Genomic DNA, 20,812 nt, shown 5'->3' on the forward strand with positions numbered 1-20,812 from the left:
ACAAATAAAAAAAATATACAACAACAGATTAAAGTAACTCCTCGAAACACAATATAGATTGAATGAAATAAAAAAAGCCGAGATTACAATACATGACATTTGAACCATGATACACACGCCTATTGATGAAGTTATTTGAAATAGCAAAATACTCTGAACCTATTAGTCATTCTTTAATAAATAAAATCATGTCATGTCATATCTTATCTTATCTTATCTTATCTTATCTTATCTTATCTTATCTTATCTTATCTTATCTTATCTTATCTTATCTTATCTTATCTTATCTTATCTTAATCAACACTGCTGTCCTGTTGGTACATAGGACAAGCACCTAAATGTGTTGTATAAATTAATTGCTGTCATAATCCTCATATTAATTTATCAGAAGTAATCTATGGTGGTTATTTTTTACAAAACCCAAAAGTTTTCGTTAATTTCCTTTTTACAAACTGTAAGTTATCTACTATTTTATATGATTGCGCAGAGTGAAGAGGTCACTGTCCTCCAGAATGTGTCTTGCATTAGCCAGCAGAGGGCGCCATACTTCATATTTCTTTTGTTAGATACAAACAGGTAACACATGGGTCATTTTGATAACCATCTTGGTATTAATTCATATTTATTATGGGTGCTAAACATCGACCATTAGACTGTTTGGGTTTTGCTGTCTGATGCCCTTATTGGAAGTTTTTTCAGATCTGAATGGGGGATTTTGGATATTTTTCTCTTATGATTCTATCAAAATGTAACATTAGTGAGTTTATGCTTGAGAAACTGAAACCCTTTTTCATATATATTAGTGTTTATTGGTATTTATATAAATAAAGTATTTATATAAGTAAAGTATTGAAATATTTGACTCACTGTAACTGCTCTCAAACTTGAAGGACTTAACTGACGAATGAGTTGTGAGGTATCAATTTAAGAACACCAAAACACACGCACGCACACACACACTCACACACATTCTTATAATATTGCATGTCCAAGCGGTGATTGACTTTCAGAAAAGCACCCAGAAACAAAATGTTTTTTCTAAATATTTGGCCATTTAGGACTTTTCAAACAATGTGAAGGGACTTTTAAGCATTTTGGGATGTCGTCACCATTTTGTGAGGATTGCTAACTATTTGAAGCCGTGACGCAAAGGTTATTCTGCTATGTAACTTTTTTGTAATCCAGATTAGTGTGACCTACTCTGGCAGTTCTTGTTGGTGAAGTAAGCCATGGTAGCCTGAATTAGGACCAAAAAATCAAAATACAGCTTGGAAAAGAAAATTCAAGACCATGTCATATCATCATCTCATTCTCCATAAAATTTCAGCATTAATAGAGGCAGAACTCATCCATTAATTTAAGTTAGAATTAAATCACATTTTAGCCCATCAAAGAAAATTTCTCAAACAGAGGTTCAGTTACTGTTTTTACAGAAATCACAAACAGCAATCTGGTAAATTAAAGAAATAAGAGTTTTCAAATTAAATCAAATAAGAATTAATTTACGTCAAGTGTTTAATTTGTTTTTAGATGTACCTGCAATTTAAATAATTTAATGAGCTATAAAAGCACAAATATGCATAGATGAAAACAAATTAAATGAAATAGAAGGTGTTTTTTGTTCAGTTTCAGGATCCATCCTGAAATCAAGTATTTATCCCCCATAGAGCTCCATCATTCCATCAAATACACCACCTGAGCTATCTGTGCATGAGGTGAGCTTGAAAACAAAAAAAAATCAAGAAAAAAAACAGCAGAATTATCAGATTATGATAATGGATGACAGCTGCGTGCTCTCCTGCCACTCTGGAAGGATTAAAGTTTTACGGACCAGGTGCCAGAAGTAATTACTTTGTCTTAAATTGTTTTCCGGAGAAACCTGAGTTGCCTGTTTAATCTGCTTTTGTCGGCCGGGCATGAGAGGACTTCACCCGCATTTCACTCAGGTCAGTCAGGTCCTCCTCAAGCTTCTGCACTAAGATTGAGAAACTGCCAACGTTCAGTCCTCTAACAGAAGACCTGAGACCATGTCAAATTAAATCATCAATCCCCATCTCTAAAATGAATTACAGACTTGCGTGAGACCCACTGTGAGGCTATTGATGTAGCAACCGACTGGCATTCGCCGTTTTGCTGGATATTCAAAAGATAACTTCATGTTTGATGAAACTATTTTTTAAAAAAGTGGTCCGAGTGGTTGGAATTATTCAAAATCATGGTTATTTGGGTTTGGGTACGCAGTGTCAACATAAAATCAAGCGGCTCATATTTAAAGATATTCAAATGATTTTGATTAAAATTATCAGATGGGATTGCTCAACTTCATTTTATGATTGTATAGTTGAGGAATATGGGAAAAACACAATATCTCAATATCCAACGATATCTCACAGTGTTTCTCCTGCAAATATGTTGATGTTATTTTCAGACAGAATTTATGAGAAAACATGCTTGTCATGCAATACACTTTTGATAGAAATGAAATTGTTTTGTGTGCAGATCTGCTAATAATCTATGTAAGATTATTTTCAATATAACTTCTGAAAAGAAAAGCCTAATACGTTTTTTTTTCCCTTAGCAAAAAAAATTGAAATGTGTTGGTTTGAAAATACAGTCTGATTTTTTGCACTAAAAACCTGAAAACTATTGCCATAAATGTATTGTGAATTTATGGAATTTATTATTTTTGTTTATTGATTATTTTGGGCATTGACAAGGATGAATTCTTGAATTATTCTTATCTGCTACTGGGGGTTTGTCCTGACTCTGGGGAATACTTGTATCCAGATAATACTGATATTGATCATTTGATATTGATAATTTGTCTTCAAAACAGACTCACATAAACACACATGCATGTATATAGTAGGCCCTTCTTAAAGGCATCCATTGTGTCTGGGAGAATGAGAAGACATTAAAAGTGTAACAAAATAACAGTAAAAAGCTTTGAAAAGTCACTGTTCCTTGTTAGTATTGTCATACAAAATAAAAAAAATATGAATAGGAGTGAAGCTATAAAGCATTTAAAGGTTTGAAAGTCCAGTGGAAAATAATTTGAATTAAATAACATAAGGTAATATAATCATTGGTTTCACAACAGGGAAACTGCTTAATGCATCCATCGTCTGCACTCAGGGTCGCGGGGGGAAAGCTGGAGCCTCTCCCACCTGTCATCAAGCAAGAGCTGGGGTACTCCTGGATTGGATGCCAGGGTCACACATATAGACAAACAGCCATTCACTCACTAATACTGGGCAAATTTTACCTTTTTTTCCCAATTAACCTGCTGCATGTTTTTGGACTGTGGGAGGAAACTGCAGAACCCGGGGAAAACCCATGCAGGAATGGGTTTGGAAACTCCATACAGAACAGTCCTCTTGTTGGAATCAAACCAGGGTCCTTTGTGCTGCGAGGCTGAAGCACTAAGCGCTGTGCCACCATGCCACTCAGAAACTCCATAATATGAAATAATTTTTTATTAGTCAAACTACGTAGTCAAACTATGGCCCGAGGGCCGGATACAGCCCGCCTCCACATTTTGCCCGGCCCCTGAACAATACCAGAGATGCATTATAAATTTATTTTCATTCTGGCCACGTAATTGTGACTTGTACATGCATAGAACGTAACGTTTTATTCCACCCTTCTGCAGTCTGTGCCTTATCTTAAACCCCCCCCCCCAAAAAAAATAATCCTCGACACACCCCTGTCAAATAACACGGAATAATGGGGAAATGATTAGGTAAGAGAAAAATAGATTCAGAATGCAGGGTATTTAACCTGCAGTGGACAAATGATTATTTTTTTTGTTCAATTCAGAGAAAAGGCACTTTTCAGAAATGTTCTGTTCTGTACCAAAAAAAAGCATCAAATTAATAGTGAAGAAATAGATGTGAGACATAGACTTTTTGTTTTTGTTTCTTTGTTTTTTTTTTCTTTTCAAAAAATCAATCGAACTGTTCAGGTGCCATTCTTGATTGATTTATTTATGAGCTCTAAGCCCATGTGCACAAACTTACTTAGTTATTTATTATTTTTACTTACTCACTTAATACTTAATTACACATGCACACACATAGACACGCAAACACAAACACTCTGTGGTTATTTAAGTCATCCCATGTGTATCGGGATGTGTCAGTTCTCTCCACTTTGCCCTTTGCTTGAGGACAGTGACCTGTGTGATTAGATCAATTGGTGTCAAAACTCCCATGTTCTGAGTTGAACTGTCTATCCGGAGAGATTAGGGATATCTTACTTCCCTTACATGTAAATAACAGGCACTAAAGCAGATACCGCCTTCAATCTCCTCTTGTTCACAAACTCCCTGAAATCACAGCTGCTGTCTGTACCTATATAAGACCTATGAATTGCAATGAATTTCATTTTGATTTTTTGTTTTTGTGATGAATACCAATTTTGATATACTTATTCGGTATACTTATTCAGTTTTGTGGCTTAAAAATTATGCTCAAATTTAGCTTCTAAGTTTAAACAATTTGATTGTGGCTTTTGCAAGGGACTCACAAGTGAAACTTGCAAACTTGCAAACTTCATATGCATGTTTGATACGCATGATTGACCTCCATTTTAAGCGAACCGGAATCCACTTTAAACCAGGATTTTTTTTCTGCCATTTCACCTCTTAACCCAATTAGCTAATAGCTTTAATTACAGTTCAGGTGAATTGCATTGATGCTATAACTTCCCAGCCACACACCATGGCTATGTTTTAGTCTAATCCTATCCAAGGTCACTGAGACAAAAGTATAAAAGCTTGAATCAGGTGAGCAAAGACAGTGGACGGAGGAGGCTTCAAGTCACTGGAAACAGCAGGTGCCGAGGACCCTCAGATATGGCGATGACTGAACAGTGGGGGAAACCAGTATTTGCTGCCAGGCGATACTATGAAGACACAACCAGGAGTTCTGCCTTCGTTTACACAAACAGCAACCATACCAGAGGTATAGTTCAATAGGATTACTTTGGTGAGTGCAGTACATGGGACCATAACACAGGACTTATATCAAGGAATGAGAGAATGAGAGTAGAATAACACAAGACAGATATTCATATATGTAAATTAATATCAATATTTCACAAATTTCCACCGATGAGATGAAAATAAACCAGTTTCTACTGTATTGGTTAATTTAACATCAAGGAATATTTTGCCCCATGTTTTTAATGAGTTCAAAAAAATTAGAGAGATGAGTAATTGAATGCATTGTGTTTACTGCATAAAAACTCAACTGAGAATTGTAGAAATTAGATGAATTTTTAAAAATGTTTCCAATTGAAACATGCACTTGCTGTTTCAAACCAAAAAAATCAACCCAGGAGATGAAATGTAAAATTCTATGCCTTGAAAAAAAACATCTTCTTTTTTCACTCAGATCCTTTTGAGGGTCCCAATTACCACATTGCTCCCCGATGGGTTTACAATGTGGCAACGGTTTGGATGTTTTTTGTGGTTGTTGCATCAGTTTTTACCAATGGTCTGGTCCTGGTGGCCACGGCAAAATTTAAGAAACTTCGCCACCCTCTGAATTGGATCTTGGTCAATCTTGCCATTGCTGATCTTGGAGAGACAGTTTTCGCGAGCACCATCAGTGTCTGCAATCAGTTCTTTGGTTACTTTATTCTGGGACATCCCATGTGCATCTTTGAGGGATATACCGTGTCAGTTTGTGGTAAGTAAAATCTCTTTGCCTTGTGGAAAAGTTCAGAATAGTTTGCAAATGGATGCAGTTACTCATTTGTTATAGTAACATCACAATATATGAACGATGTTCCTTTTTCCACACAGGTATTACAGCTCTCTGGTCTCTGACTATCATCTCCTGGGAGAGATGGATAGTTGTTTGCAAACCTTTTGGAAATATAAAGTTTGATGCCAAATGGGCCACAGCTGGAATTGTGTTCTCCTGGGTCTGGTCAGCAATATGGTGTGCACCCCCAATCTTTGGATGGAGCAGGTACCGCTGTGTCTTTATCCTTAGTTTTTAGTTGATCTTTAGACAAATACACCAGTTATTTTGTTGCATCAGGTACTGGCCCCATGGACTAAAGACTTCATGCGGACCAGATGTATTCAGTGGAAGTGAAGACCCCGGTGTCCAGTCTTACATGATTGTTCTCATGATCACGTGTTGCCTCATTCCACTGGCTATTATCATCCTCTGCTATCTAGCAGTCTGGTGGGCTATTCGCACAGTGAGTTATTATTCTCAGTTTTTCTTTTTTTTTTAAATCATACACAAACCTGCAAATCCCATACTCTCAATTTGTGTATCTCAGGTTGCGATGCAACAGAAGGAGTCGGAGTCGACTCAGAAAGCTGAGAGAGAAGTTTCTAGGATGGTTGTTGTCATGATTCTGGCATATATTTTTTGCTGGGGACCGTACACCTTCTTTGCTTGCTTTGCTGCGGCCAACCCTGGATACGCTTTCCATCCTCTGGTGGCAGCCATGCCTGCATATTTCGCAAAGAGCGCCACCATTTACAACCCAATTATCTACGTCTTCATGAACCGTCAGGTTGGCCCGACAAGTCTCATTAATCACAAATCACTTTTTTTGGATGCATATTTATTTATGTGTTAATATTCTGTGTGTTTTCTCACTACCAGTTCCGTACGTGCATCATGCAACTCTTCGGTAAACAGGTCGATGATGGATCTGAAGTGTCTACGTCAAAGACGGAAGTCTCCTCTGTGGCTCCTGCTTAAACCTCTTCCACCCCTTTGAAAGATTTTGAGAAAGATAATTTGTACAGTGAATATTTGTTATTTCTTTTCCCTCTCTCTCTCATTTTTAGTAAATCTAGCTTTCTTGCAAATGGGAAAAAAATTAAAAAAAACTGCACAAAGAAAATTCCTTTATCTTTATTCTTAATAAGGAGTCATTGTTGAAGATTGCGATGGTAAGGTGACGCAATGATAAGCGCTTCTGCCTCACAGCAAGAAGGTCACACGCTTGATTCTGACAGGTGACAACATGAGACAAATCTGTAAAACCTTACTGCCTCAGCGGGAACCTTATTGCCTTAACAGTAAGGTTTTATAGGAGTCTAAGGGCAAATAAATAAAATTAAATCATATTTTATGAAGTCCTTATTCCATACAGATCCCAATCCAAATTTGTGAGTGAACCAAACACACACACACACACACACACACACACACACACACACGCACACACACACACACACACACTGATTAAACCATTATGGCTCGGGTTCTTCTGAGTTGAGCTGTTACTCTGGAAAGCTTAAAGTGTTATGTTGTTGCCAGAGAGTTAATGAAGCAAATCAGTTTCGCTGAATAATATAAGATGACAGCGTAATCTGATCGGGCCATCAGGAGCAGGAGAAATCCTCATCTGTGTAATGTAGTGTATTTCTTGATTAGACAACCTGGAACACGAGCTCTAATTAAGAGCTCCAATTGATTTCTGTACATTTCACCATGCATAACAAAGTCTGTTAGAGTTTTCTCTCTATATTTATAACTATGTTATTTCAATTACTCACAAGATGACAACCAGCCATGTTTTCCATCTTTGAGCACAGTCATCCTGGATCAGGAATGTATCCTCCCTGCGCATAATTTTTGTTTCTGAGCACAGTTGTCCTTGAACTGGAACCTATCCTCCCTGAGCATATCATCCTTGGACAACATATCACAAAGCACAAAGGAGCTGTATGAAAAAACTATGCACAGGTGCAGCGTAAGCTGACCTCACTCCTGTATGACTATGCATGAACTGTATTAGCCGATGAAAGTTGTTATGTAAATAAACACACTCAAACATTAAAAGGCAGAGCAAGGTGGAACTCTGGGACTCTCTGGATGTTGCCTCCAAAGAGTGCGCTAAGTCTCCCCCTCTGCAGAGCTCAAAAAAATAGTTGCTTGTCTGTGTTATTTCTTATGATAACCTCAGTCTCCTCTTTACAAGTTTAAACTTAGACCAGCATGAATTAGAATCACTCTCCAACAAGGTCAAAGCCAAAGTCAAAGTGAAATTTGTTGTCAATCAGACCATGCAATAAGTGAGGTAATTACACCAAGGATTGAAACTGCATTTCCCCATACGACAATGTGCAGTAAGATATAGAAATAGATAACAGATACAGGCAAGTGAACACAATGTACAGCTATGTTGGCAGATAGTGCGTTGTAATGTTCTTTTGAATAATTTTTTTGAGATGTAATAAATGTGTCCCAAGGTATTATTAATTATATATAAAAATGTGTCCCATGGTATTATTAATCTTTTTAATCCTTACTCTAAAATCAGATCAAAATAATCAATAAACCAGTAGATATCTATATGCCTGAAGCTACAGTTCAGAAAGTAATAATAAAAAAAAGCTACGTTTACATGAACTGCCTAATTCTGCAGAATTTCTAAATCTGTCTTTTTTGACTTGTGCGCCACTGTTCTGGTGAAAGAAGATTCTGGAAATCATCTGGTAGAGACATTTAAATACAGACAACCTCAACACCAAATGTGAGGGAACAAACTGACTTGAGCATGCAATTCAGGCTTACAACATTCCCTGTCTCATCTTCCTTATGCCATGTTCACGTAAAATGCACGCAAAAACCATTACAGTCATGTAACAGGTATCAGCTCAGCTATCGTTACTTCACCTCAACAAGGTATAGCCTGGACACAACACTGTCAAATAGGCAAGTGGTATAAGAATATGTAAGTATAGCAGACGCAGTGTGTGAGGTCATGGAAAAAAAAAAAATCAGAAATACATTTTCTGCTTGGTCTCCAGCAGTGACAACTTAGAAGGCAGCATTCACAGTAACTAAGCTGAAACTGTTACTTATTATCCGGAGCATTTTTAGCTGCGGGGCCACACCTTTTCTAAACCGAGCAGCAGGCCAAATCTTTGATAAATGAGGTGAAAAATTGCACAAAGCCTATTTCTGATTTTAATGAGATGGTGTGATGTTATCGCCTGACCGAGTTATACAGTCTGGTCACCACAAGCAAGAATGACCTCCTATGACATAGCTCACCTCAGTGGAATGGACCGCTGAATGGACTCCTGTGATAGGACAGCATGTCGTGGAGTGGGTGAGAAGTGTTATTGAGAAATGTCCTCATCTTGCACAACATTCTCCTCTCAGACACCACTGTCAGAGAGTCCAGCTTCAACCCCATAACCTTGCTGGCCTTATCAATTAGTTCCTCAATTCTATTGATGTCACATGTCGTCTGTTCTGTCACACAGTGAGATAGTCCACAACCCAGGACTCTAGGGATGCATCTACCTATGTGGATAGGACAGAATAAAATAGAACTTTTTTAATCCCGAAGGAAATTCTTCTGCTGGAAGGCTCCAACATGGCATCCATTCCCTTGAAACATAGTACTGATTTTATTGGTGCCATGTTTCCTTCTTGCAGAAGATTATAAATTATTGATGGCCACAGGCAGGAAGGACCTTCTGTGGCATGCTCCTTGGTGGTCTCAGTCTACGGCTGAAGGTGCTCTGGTAGGACCTCAGTCCAGTATGCAAGGGGTGAGAGGCATTGTCCCTGATACAGAGCAGCTTCTTCAGCAGCTTCCTCCTCTCAGACACCTTCACTAATGAGTCCAATTCAACTCATAGGATGGATTCAGCCTTCCTGATGAGCTTATTAACTCTGTTAGCGTCTACTGCCTTCAGCCTACTATCCCAGCACACTACAGCATAGAAGATGATGCCAGACACCAGCATGTGATAAAATATCTGCAGAACCATGCTGCAGATGAAAAACCTGACTCTCCTGTGAAAGAACAGGCGGCTTTGACCTTTTTTGTATATGGCATCTGTGTTTTTAGTCTAGTTTATTGTCTATATGGATACCCAGGTACTTGTACTTGTCCACTATGTCCATATCAGTCCCATTAATGGAGATGGGGTTTCCTAAAGTTCTCCATGAACTCTTTTATCTTTGTTACGTTTAGTTGAAGGTGGTTTAGTCCACACCACTCCCCAAACCTGTCCACCACATTCCTGTACTCAGCCTCCTGGCCTACGCTGATGCAGCCCACGACGACAACCGAGAACTTCTGTAGGTGGCAGGACTGTGAGCAGAAGCTGAAGTCAGAGGTGTACAGTGTAGACAGGAAGGGAGCCAGGACCATCCCCTGTGGTGCCACTGCACTGCTCATGATCCTGTCAGACATGATCTTCTGTAGCCTCACATACTGTGGGCGGCCTGTGAGGTGGTCAAGTAATCCATGCCACTAGTGGAGCATCCACCCACATTGTCCAGTAGCTTACTCCCGAGTAATTCAGGTCAAATGGTGTTGAAAGCACCGGAGAAGTTAAAGAACATGACTCTCACAGTGCTGCCTGCCTCCTTGAGGTGAGTGTAAGCCCTGTGCAGCAGGAAGATGATGGCATCTTCCACTCTAATATGTTAGCTGGTAGACGAACTGCAGGGGGTCCACTGCTGGTTTGACAAGGAGCTAAGTTGTCTCAGGATGAGCCGACTTCATGGTGTGCAATGTCAAGGCCACTGGTTGATAGTCACTATGTGTATTAGGGTGTTTTTTTCTTCAGCACAGGGACCAAGCATGAGGTTTTCCACAGGCAAGGGACAACCCTCATGCTCAGGCTCAGGTTAAACACATGCTTAATAAAACCACACAGCTGAGTAGCACATTTGAGCTCTCTTGGGATGAGGCCGTCAGGGCCTGTGAACTTTCCCAGACGACTGAATTCTTGTCTCATGTCCTCTACGGTGATGACGAGGGAGGCCAGTGGGTCGTCAGAGAGCCCCGATGGGGAGGGGGGCAGGGCTGAGGTGAAAAGGCAGGAGCAGGGAGGGTCGTTGAGGAGAGATGGTGTGAAGAGGGTGGGGAGGTAAGGTAGTGAGGGGTAGAGGGGCAATCAGGGTTTTGGGAGGGGGTGAACAGGGTTGAGGCCATTGTGCAAGGGGGAAGGGAGTCATGAGAGGAGCTGGGATGAGGGTGGGCAGAGGCCCTATCATCAAACCTGTTATAGAACATGTTCAATTCATTGACTTTGTGTAGGTCTCCTCCCACCCCTTGGCATACTTGATGGTTCTCAGACCACTCCACCTACCTCATGTTCTTTTATGGAACTTTGCTCTCAAACCTCCTCCTGTATGATTCCTTACCCACTGCAATCTTTTCCCTCAGTTCAATTTGCACCATCTTCAATTCCACTTTGTCACCTTTCCTGAATGCCACCTTTTTCCTGTTCAGTGTCATCTTTATGTCCTTTGTCACCAATGGTTTATTGTTGGGAAAGCAACATGTTTTTTGAGGGGAATTATAATTATAATTACAGAAGTTAATGTAGTCAGTTAAGCAATCTGTAAGTCCATCTATGTCCTCCCCATGTGCATTGTAGAAAACTTCCCAGTCAGTCTCCTCAAAGTGGTCTCCACAGCCTCCCCTGACCACCTTTGTACCTTTCTGGTTGCCACTGTTTGCCGCTGGACTGCAGGAATATAGAGAGGCTTCAGGTGAACCTGAAGTGATCCGATCTGGTGTCATCTGACGACGGCTTAGCAACAAGAAAAGATGCCTGACAGTATAGAATGCACTGGAGAAGTCAAAGAACACGACTCTTACGGTGCTGTCTGGCTGTTCCAGATGGGCATAGGTGTGATTTAGAAGGTACATTATAGCATCATTCACTGATAACCATTCACTGGGGCTGATAAACAAATGACCATGACCTGGGAGTTCTGGACGATATAGATTCACTGAAGAATGAAGGGATGTCAGGGTCTCACACCTGGGTCCAATTCGTAATCGGTGCCAGCTGCAGCAGCGGCCGCTAATCAAGATCCCTATAAAGGGCAGTGGCACACTCTGGTGCCAGGGGATTGTTTATCCCCACGACCCCTGTCATGACTGGACCTAGCTGTGGTGCCTGTACTTCCCCTTTGCCTAACAACCCTGACCTTGTGAGACCCCCTGGTGGATCACCTGACCCCAACCCTGCGAGAACCCTGTTACGACCGGACCCAGACGGCCGGTGTAACATCTGACCCTGCGAGACCCCCTTGTGGACCAGGCCCCCCCTGGACCTTTGGACCCTGACCTTGAGACCCCCTGGTGGACCACCGGACCCTGAGTGTAGACCGGGACCCCCTGGTGGACCACCGGACCCCAACCCTGCGAGAACCTCGTTACGACCGGACCCAGCCAGCCGGTGTAACATCAGACCCTGACCTTTGCGTGAACCCCTTGTGGACCAGGCCCCCCCTGGACCTTCGGACCCTGACCTTGTGAGACCCCTTGGTGGACCACTGGACCCCGACCCTACGAGAACCCCGTCACAACCAGACCCAGCCGGCCGGTGTGACATCGGACCCCAACCCTGCGAAGACCCCGCATCCCCTTTTTAAAAATAAAAAATCCGAACATATTCTAGCCTTGGTGTGGTTCCCTGCTCGAGTCCGCCTCCCGACCCGTGACAAGGGAAGTCACAGACAGTGTGTGCATGTGGGGGGGGGGGGGCGGCAGGCTGGATGCAGGCAGGCCAAGTTGGGTGTGAGCAGTAGCAACGGCATTGAATCTGTTGAAAAACAAATTCAACTCATCAGTCCTGTCCACCCCACCCTCAGCCCCTCTATCATTGGAATTGGATAGCCTGAATCAGATGATGGTCCTCAAGCCATTCCACACTTCCTTTATACAGTTTCTCTGACGTTTCCCCTCCAAATTAATCTGGCAATTGTCCTTGGCCTCCTTGATCTTTAGCCAGAGTGATTTTGGGATTGTTTGCCCTCTTTGAGTTGAGGAGAGATTTGAGGTCAATGGTCAGCCAAAGTTTTCTGTTTGCATAACAGAGTTTTGACGCAAATAGCATGACAACTCTGAATTATAATTCAGAGCAGACCAAACAGGAACAATGCAGTCAGTGCAGAAGGTGATATATCCTGTGATGCACTTGGTGAGCCCATCAATGTCCACTCCATGGGGTTCACAAAGTGCAGACCAGTCTGTTGCCTCAAAATTACCCTTCAACGTCTCAAAGGCATTCTTTGTCAACCATCTAACAGCCTTAGTGCATGTAGGCTGTGTCTTCACTAACGATACAAAGCAGGGGGTTGTGTGCACTAGGTTATGGTCAGACCTGCCCAGTGGAGGGAGGGGGAGGAACTGTATGCAACGGCAGTGCTTGCATATAGAAGGTCCAGAATTCTTTCCTCTCAAATTGTGCATTCCACTAGGATGGCATGATAGAATTCTGTGGGGATGCAGTAAGGTCTGAGGGTATGGATCCACTCTGGGGTTACACCACCCTCCTTTCAATTTGCATGTCTTAGTGCCCTGATCGCCTGAACAGTGAAAAAAAAATCCCAGGATGGATGTGTTCTCATCATTAATTCCCTCATTGAGCCAAGATTTAGAAGAATAAATGGGAGCACATCACACAACATATCCTGTACTTCTGACTAAATGAAAACAAACAGTTTTCCAGTTCTAATAATAATGATGATGTCAGCAACAACAATAATAATGTTAACAACAATGATAACAATTTATTATTATTATTATTTTAATCATTATTTCATCATTATTATTTTTAGTAGTAGTAGTAGCAGTAGTATTAGTATTATTGGCAGCCTCACAGCTCAAAGGACAAGGGGACCTTTCTGTGTGGAGTTTGCATGTTCTCTGCGTGTGTGTGTGGGTTTCCTCTGGGTTCTCCAGTTTCTTCCCACATTCCAAAAACATGTTGCAGTTTAATTGGAAAAAAATTGGGAAAATTACCCAGAATGAGTGAATGAATGTCGTCTGTCTTAATATGAGGATAAGCTGCAGAAGATGGATAGATTATTATTATTATTATTATTATTATTATTATCACTCACTGTGGTGATGAGACAGAGGTCCACCTGAGAATTTCCTTTTTTTTTTTAGCCACGCCGTTCAAAGTTACAGACACACTGCTTTATTTTGAAAATATACCGGATGTTATGTCTGCGCATGCTCCCGTCATTCCCAAACACGTGAAGTTGGCTAGGCACGAGACTCCTGAGAAGAAATGTCAAAATCTAGTACGTATTGTTTTGTTGTGGACGAAGAACATCCACTGAGACCAAAGAGTCTGCCACTACAAACATTTTTTCTCGTATATTTCAGAACAAAAACGAGCGAAGCGTCTTGGTTTAATCGGGAAATTGAAGGTAAGTGCTCCCGGTGTTATGCTAACTGTTGTAGCTATGCGGCTGTACAGCTGTGTTGTCTGTGACGGCCAAACTTAGCTTTGCTAAAGATACACTACGAGGAACAGTAAAATAAGATGCTGTCAAACGGTTTAAATTCCATAATACTTAGTATTGAATTTACCAACTGTATTACCAACAGCATAACAGCATTACCTTAGTGGTGATCCAGTTGTTTCTTTACAATGCTGCGGTTGAAATTTAAAATGTGGTAGCGCTTCTGCCGCTGAATATTTGTGTCACCTGCACCGCGACACATTGTATTTGTTTTGTTGTTGTTTTTTTTTTTTTTTTTAAATAAAGTTTGATATCATACATGTATTTATTGAGTAATTTGTATTATACACAGTGGGCTGGTGCTGATTATTTTTGTGTTGATAAATTACATGCATAGATCTTCACGTTGCACAAAGTTTTTTTTTCCCTCTTGAGTTAATTATATCAAAAACATGCTTATGTTTTTCTCTATAGGCCAAAGATGGCCAGAAGGGCAGTGGTTCTGGACAGACATCAATTAAAGAACATGTCAAGAACCACCGAAAGCAAGAGGAAGTCAGGAAGCGAAGGGTGAATATTTGACACACAACTGTACTTAAATTTAAGGTTAAATTCCTGACATTGTCCACATTTCAAAATGCTAATCAATTTCATTATATGTATCAAGCTTCATGAACTCCAAGAAAAGCAAAAACTGTCCAGAGAACAGGAGCTGATGAAGAGGAGGAATTTGCAAAGCTTTCAGAATGACATCCTACAGCGACAGCAAGAGTTTGAGGAGAGGGTAAATGCCAGGATCCCTTAGTTAAGGTCACTGCTTACTGTAAAATTTGACATTGCTGATTTCTCTTTTCTTATTACAGGAGGTCGAGATGCAGAATTTGGCAAAACATGTCAACTTCGAACATGAGAATTCAAGAAAAGCTTATTACAGAGAATTTAAAAAGGTACACTGCAGCTTTGAACATGTTACACATCCAAATTTGGACTGGACAATATATGGGAAGAACATTTGTTTCACAAAGAAGACACTTTTTCAATTGCTATTAAGACCATGGGTATCGCCATCATAATTGTATACAGTTAAACTTCATGACGTGCAGGTACTTTCATAAAGTTTGTATGTTGGGGAAATAAGGTTTTCTATTCTTAAAGGTGTGTGCCAAATGGCTTATAGTGCTCATCATTTTTGAAAACAGTTGAATAAGATTGGTTAGGTAATTGGCAACAGTCACCAATAGTGGTTAAAATCAATTTATTAGCAAATTCAGTGTCTGCATGTAAATTGATAAATCATATCACAATTACAGATTTTTGAGGAACATTTAATATTTCATTTTACATTATTTATCCAGTAGAGGAAGACTGCTCTTCAATATTTACCCTTTATTCTGTCTTGGATAAATGAATGTCCATCAATCCATCCATCTTCTCCCGCTTATCCGGAGTCAGGTCGGGGGGCAGCAGGTGAAGCAGTGAGGGCCAGACCTCCCTCTCCCCCGCCACTTAGTCCAGCTCCTTTGGGGGGACCTCAAGGCACTGATCCGCCTGTCGATCTCCTGCTCCATCCTCCCTCTACTTGTGAACAAGATCCCGAGATACTTGAACTCCTGCACTTGGGGCAAAACCTCTTCCACGACCCAGAGAGGGCATTCCACCCATTTCCAATTCAGCAACCATGGTTTTGGATTTGGAGGTGCTGATCCTCAAAGAAAGCCTTGGTGGAGTCCAACTCTCAAATGAGTCCGATTTACAATCAGCAATGCGGACCAAGCTCGGACACCGATCATACAGGGACTGAACAGCCCATATGACGGGGTTCGTTACCTCATACACCCGGAGCCCCAACAGGATTGGTTGAATACCTTCTCCAAGTCTTAGACGTTTCCAGCAGACCCCCACATTATATTTGGACTGCCAGGTTTGACTGGCAACCCCCCCCGACCATCGAAGCCAGCTCACCACCAGGTGGTGATCAGTTGACAGCTCTGCCCCTCTCTTTACCCGAGTTTTCCGGGATATGTGGCCACAAGTCCACACCCCGGGTGTTTTGGTACCAAGTGCACATAAGAAAACCTTTATGCCTGAACACAGTGTTTGTCATGGACAATCCGTGACAAGCAGAGAAGTCCAATAACAAAACACTACTCGGCTAAAAGAATACAATTTTGGTATGATTACGTCATAACCATAAACTATCAACGATCTATGCTTAACAAGCTTTGTTCAATATAGACCATCCTACAAAAGGTAGAAGAAATATCCCAGTCAAAATGCCACCCTCAACTGACAATCTGTTCTTTGAATGCCCTATCCACCCTGATGAAGGTCTAGCATCGTGGAGTGAACTGGAATTTTTGTAAATGTAATTTGTGTTTGTATTTTAAAGGTGGTGGAGGCCGCAGATGTTATTTTAGAAGTTCTGGATGCACGTGATCCCCTTGGCTGCAGATGTCCTCAGGTGGAGCAGGCGGTCATTCAGAGTGGAACACACAAGAAGATAGTGTTAGTGCTCAATAAAATAGGTATGTGTCTGTCAGTTGCTTTATTAATCAAAAGTTTTGAGAAATGTCTTAATTCATTTTTCAATAGGTGCATATGTTCATAGTAAGTGAAAAATCAAGTGATTTATAGGGGGAATATGTATTTCTTTTTAACACTAGATTTGGTGTCAAAGGAAATTGTGGAAAAGTGGATCAAATATCTTCGTAATGAGTTTCCTACTGTGGCGTTCAAGGCATCTACTCAGCAGCAGACTAAAAACTTGGTAACCTGTCAATCATTTATGTGTTTTTTTTTTTTTTTTTTTTGTAAAATAAATTAAATACAATTAGAATCATATATTATTCTCTAATCTGTTGTGTTTTTAATTTTTCAGAAGCGCAGCAATGTGCCTGTAACTCAAGCCACCACAGAGCTTCTTGGTAGCAGTGCCTGCATTGGTGCTGATTGCCTAATGAAGTTACTTGGTAATTACTGTCGCAACCTGGACATTAAGACAGCTATTACTGTTGGCGTTGTAGGTAAGTAATTAATCCAATATTTCAGTAAGTACCCTTGCAGTACAGGGATAGTCTACGTCTTTCAATGAGTAGGTTGTTTATACAGTTTGACACAGTCGTATATGAAATGTAAGAATATAAAATACAATACAAAGAACAGTATAGAGGGGCTGTGACTGTGTGGAGTTTGCATGGGTTTCCATCTATAGTCCAAAAACATGCAGTAGGTCAACTAAAAACCTCTAGCCCCACCAATGACTACAAGATAAATGGAATAGAATGAATTAATGATTTTTTGTTTCATTGCATCTTACTTAAATTTATTCTTGTTTGTACTGTACTTTCACAGAAAGCACGTTATAAATATATATTTTTAATCACCATTATTAAAGTGGCTTTAGGTTGTACTAGTATCATTCAGAGCCCACAACACATTAAATCATTTTATGTGAAAAGTAGACTATGAAACTGATGTTACAAAGTACATTAAAGTCCGATAGCAGTCTTAATTTATTAAAACATACTGTATATATCATTTGTCACAATTAGAATGACTTTTGCTTCATCTTTTACAGGTTTTCCAAATGTGGGAAAAAGCAGTTTGATCAATAGTCTAAAACGATCACGGGCATGTAATGTTGGAGCCACTCCAGGTGTAACCAAGTAGGTAGAACTAATTCTGGGGCTCGTTCAATAGTGTATTTTTTTCCATTCTGTCTAATTGAGGGCCTGTTTTTTATCTTTTTCAACTCAATATCTTATTCAGGGCCTGTCCTGAATAGATTGATTTAAAGGTTTAAAAAGATCCCTTTACCTTATGCTATTCTTAATCTTTATGCAACCCATCAATTCAATCTTTGTCCAAAACTAACATCAATCTTTATCCAGAAGCAACTTTCGTAGTTCCTAACTTTTAAAACCTCTTTCATGCAATTCTACTTTTTTTCTTAACCCAACATACTGGAAACATGTACTATAATAAACTTGACACACAGCACAGGGTGGTAAATATACTGAAGTTGACAACGAATCTATCCCAAGATCTGAGCTTTTGCTCCTGTGAATTTTATTAGTGATGCGAGGACAAGTACACTCTATTAGTGAGATCAAGTATAAATTGGAAAATGATTGAATATTGAATTGTTGAGCTTGAATACTTTGTTCATCATGTTTCTGTGGTGAAACAGACAAGATGATCCAAATTTCCTTCCCCTGATCATGTGCTACCATTTCTCTTGCATGCAATATTGATGACATCCTGTCTATAAATATCAACCATCTGTAGGATGCATACTCTGTCAGATCATCCAGATGTTTGTGACAATAGCTCCTGTAACAATATTTACCATCCTCTTATCATAAATTATCAACCTTAAAGCGTGCTTTTGAGGTGTCTTGACCTTTGGGTTTTTAAACACTCTTCCGCTTCCGCTAATGCAGTTGTAAGAATGTAAAATATTACCTAAATGATGCAAAACATGAGATGTTGTGGTAAAAAGAGTAAATTAACTGTAGCATCTGAAATGTTAAACAAGTTCATAATGAATATTCAACACTTAAACAGCTTTATTGACAGTAAAAGTGAAAAGCATGATAAGCCCCTCTTATTGAGAAATTAATCTAATTTCAGATGCCTTCAAGAGGTGCATTTAGACAAACACATAAAACTTCTAGATTGCCCTGGCATTGTCATGGCGACCTCAACGACTGACGCAGCAATGATTCTCCGTAACTGTGTGAAAATCGAACAACTTGTTGATCCCCTTCCACCCGTTGAGGCCATCCTCCGCCGCTGCAATAAGCAACAGGTATGTTACCTTTTTGTGTCCAGTCTTACCTTACTGATTGAAAGCATGAGCTGCACACAACAGTAATTTCAATTGTTTTTGATCCAAAGATCATTGAGCACTATGGAGTTCCCGACTTCCACACATCTCAGGAGTTCCTGGCATTGCTTGCTCGGCGGCAAGGCAAACTAAGGAAAGGAGGATTGCCTGACACTGACAAAGCAGCCAAGAGTGTGTTAATGGACTGGACAGGGTGGGTTAAACCTTGAGTTTCAAGGCTTTACAAATGCTGATCAAACAGTGTTTTTCCTCACTGTATTAATTCCAGTATGTGATATAATTTAGGGGAAGGATAAGCTACTTCACACACCCTCCAGAGACACACACACTTCCCACGCACGTCAGCGCTGAGATTGTTACAGAGATGGGTAAAGCGTTTGATTGGGATGAGCTTGAAAAAGGAAATCAGGAGGTACTTGCAGGTAAAAACATCTTCTAAAAACTTGCACTGGAATTTTAGACTGGTCTAAAAGTAGGCTGAAATATTGAAAGTGCCAACTACCTCTGCTCCCAATACTCAAGAGAGTTGGCTGAAACATTCACATATGTCTACAGTTTTGAAATTATTAGAACTCTTGATTTTAAAGCTTATCTTCAATAACTTTACATATGGCAATTATAAGTTGTGTTTGCTGATTTGTGGATTATTACCTCCAAAATCTGATTTAAATTTCCATTCATTGTTGAACACATTTTTTGAAAAAGTAAAAAAAAAAACTGCTAACATAGGCAAACAGTTATAAGTCATCGAACAAAAATTAATAATCTAAACAACAAGATGATGAGCAAACATGTCCTCTAACTCAACTTAGTTTTTAATTATTTTCTTGTGATAGTCATTGCAATATAGAGTATTTTCAACAATATTGTCATTGGATTTGATTTTTTTTTAAAATGTACTTGCAATTTTATTGCAAGTCTATTTGTAGTAACTGTTTTAGTAACTGTTTTATTCTTTTATGTAAGATTTATAATTTCCTCCCCAGTTGACTGAAAACAACCTGGTTAAAAAGGGGAAGGGCCAAAAGGGATATGAACATGGTGTTACAAGATTGTTGTTAAAAGAACACAAAGAAAGAGTTTTTTACCCTTTTTTTCTGCATTCCAGATTCATCTTGTGATGTCCAAATGGGATTCTGTATAGAAACCACTGGAATGACACAAGGAGAACCAACCTCTATTTTCGAAAAGGTGGAAGAGCCAAAATCAAACAATCAAACGGAGGCCATGGAGGATGATCAGGACCCAGAGGTGAGGAGCGATGTATTACGTTTCTACAGTTTATAATTTATTTGTTGCCATTACTTGTAATCCATGCCTGATTTCACTCTTATTTTTTCTCTTGTGACAAAACAGTTTGGGCCAATGACAGTCGAGATCAAATCCCAGAAGGCTAAGACTGACTTGCTGGTTAATGATGCCCCAGAAAGGGCTCCAGATTTGAAGGATATACTGAATGTGCATCCTCTGCAGCAGGGTCAAGCGCTCCTGGCTGCAAGCAAGAAAAGAAAAAAGCAACAAAAAAGAGCTGGTTGGTATTCTGAAAATCTGGATATGAATCATTCATTCAAAACTGGAAACAAAATCTTACATCTTTATTTTTCTTTCTTCCTCAGACAAGATTGCAACCAAACTGTCAGATACCTTGACATCTGCTATGGACTTTACATTTGCAGACAGTTGATTAAACAGGAGTTTCGAGCTGATTGTTTCTGTGTTTTACATTTAAATAATTTTAGAGTAT

The 20,812-nt window shown here is 39.9% G+C and overlaps 2 protein-coding genes across 2 annotated transcripts; both read left to right on the top strand.

The window, feature by feature from the left end:
• The first annotated feature begins 4,815 nt into the window (after positions 1-4,815).
• Positions 4,816-6,770, top strand: LOC147222141 (red-sensitive opsin). The gene is made up of 6 exons (XM_086168767.1): positions 4,816-4,964; positions 5,397-5,693; positions 5,810-5,978; positions 6,051-6,216; positions 6,301-6,540; positions 6,633-6,770. The coding sequence occupies exons 1-6, from the start codon at positions 4,856-4,858 to the stop codon at positions 6,729-6,731; spliced, it is 1,080 nt and encodes a 359-aa protein (XP_086024893.1). The 5' UTR covers positions 4,816-4,855; the 3' UTR covers positions 6,732-6,770.
• Positions 6,771-13,985: 7,215 nt separating this feature from the next.
• On the top strand, positions 13,986-20,768 carry gnl3l (G protein nucleolar 3 like). Its single transcript, XM_086168764.1, has 15 exons — positions 13,986-14,054; positions 14,140-14,183; positions 14,694-14,789; positions 14,887-15,003; positions 15,083-15,166; positions 16,609-16,744; positions 16,883-16,986; positions 17,098-17,242; positions 17,797-17,884; positions 18,852-19,029; positions 19,119-19,261; positions 19,354-19,490; positions 20,177-20,319; positions 20,425-20,599; positions 20,685-20,768. The coding sequence occupies exons 1-15, from the start codon at positions 14,042-14,044 to the stop codon at positions 20,750-20,752; spliced, it is 1,671 nt and encodes a 556-aa protein (XP_086024890.1). The 5' UTR covers positions 13,986-14,041; the 3' UTR covers positions 20,753-20,768.
• The last annotated feature ends 44 nt before the right edge of the window (positions 20,769-20,812 follow it).

The sequence above is a fragment of the Fistularia commersonii genome, chromosome 21 (assembly GCF_037954325.1).
Source record: "Fistularia commersonii isolate RoL2024-O1a breed Wild chromosome 21, RoL_Fcom_v1.0, whole genome shotgun sequence".
NCBI lineage: Eukaryota > Metazoa > Chordata > Actinopteri > Syngnathiformes > Fistulariidae > Fistularia > Fistularia commersonii.

What these genes read in the sequence shown, in the direction of transcription:
- LOC147222141 (XM_086168767.1), top strand. Translation starts at nt 4,856, where the DNA reads ATGGCGATGACTGAACAGTGGGGGAAACCAGTATTTGCTGCCAGGCGA. An exon ending in CCAATCTTTGGATGGAGCAG is followed by an intron (nt 5,979 to 6,050) that starts GTACCGCTGTGT and finishes TTGTTGCATCAG; the next exon opens with GTACTGGCCCCATGGACTAA. An exon ending in ACGTCTTCATGAACCGTCAG is followed by an intron (nt 6,541 to 6,632) that starts GTTGGCCCGACA and finishes TCTCACTACCAG; the next exon opens with TTCCGTACGTGCATCATGCA.
- gnl3l (XM_086168764.1), top strand. An exon ending in AGCAAGAGTTTGAGGAGAGG is followed by an intron (nt 15,004 to 15,082) that starts GTAAATGCCAGG and finishes TTCTTATTACAG; the next exon opens with GAGGTCGAGATGCAGAATTT. An exon ending in TATTACTGTTGGCGTTGTAG is followed by an intron (nt 17,243 to 17,796) that starts GTAAGTAATTAA and finishes CATCTTTTACAG; the next exon opens with GTTTTCCAAATGTGGGAAAA.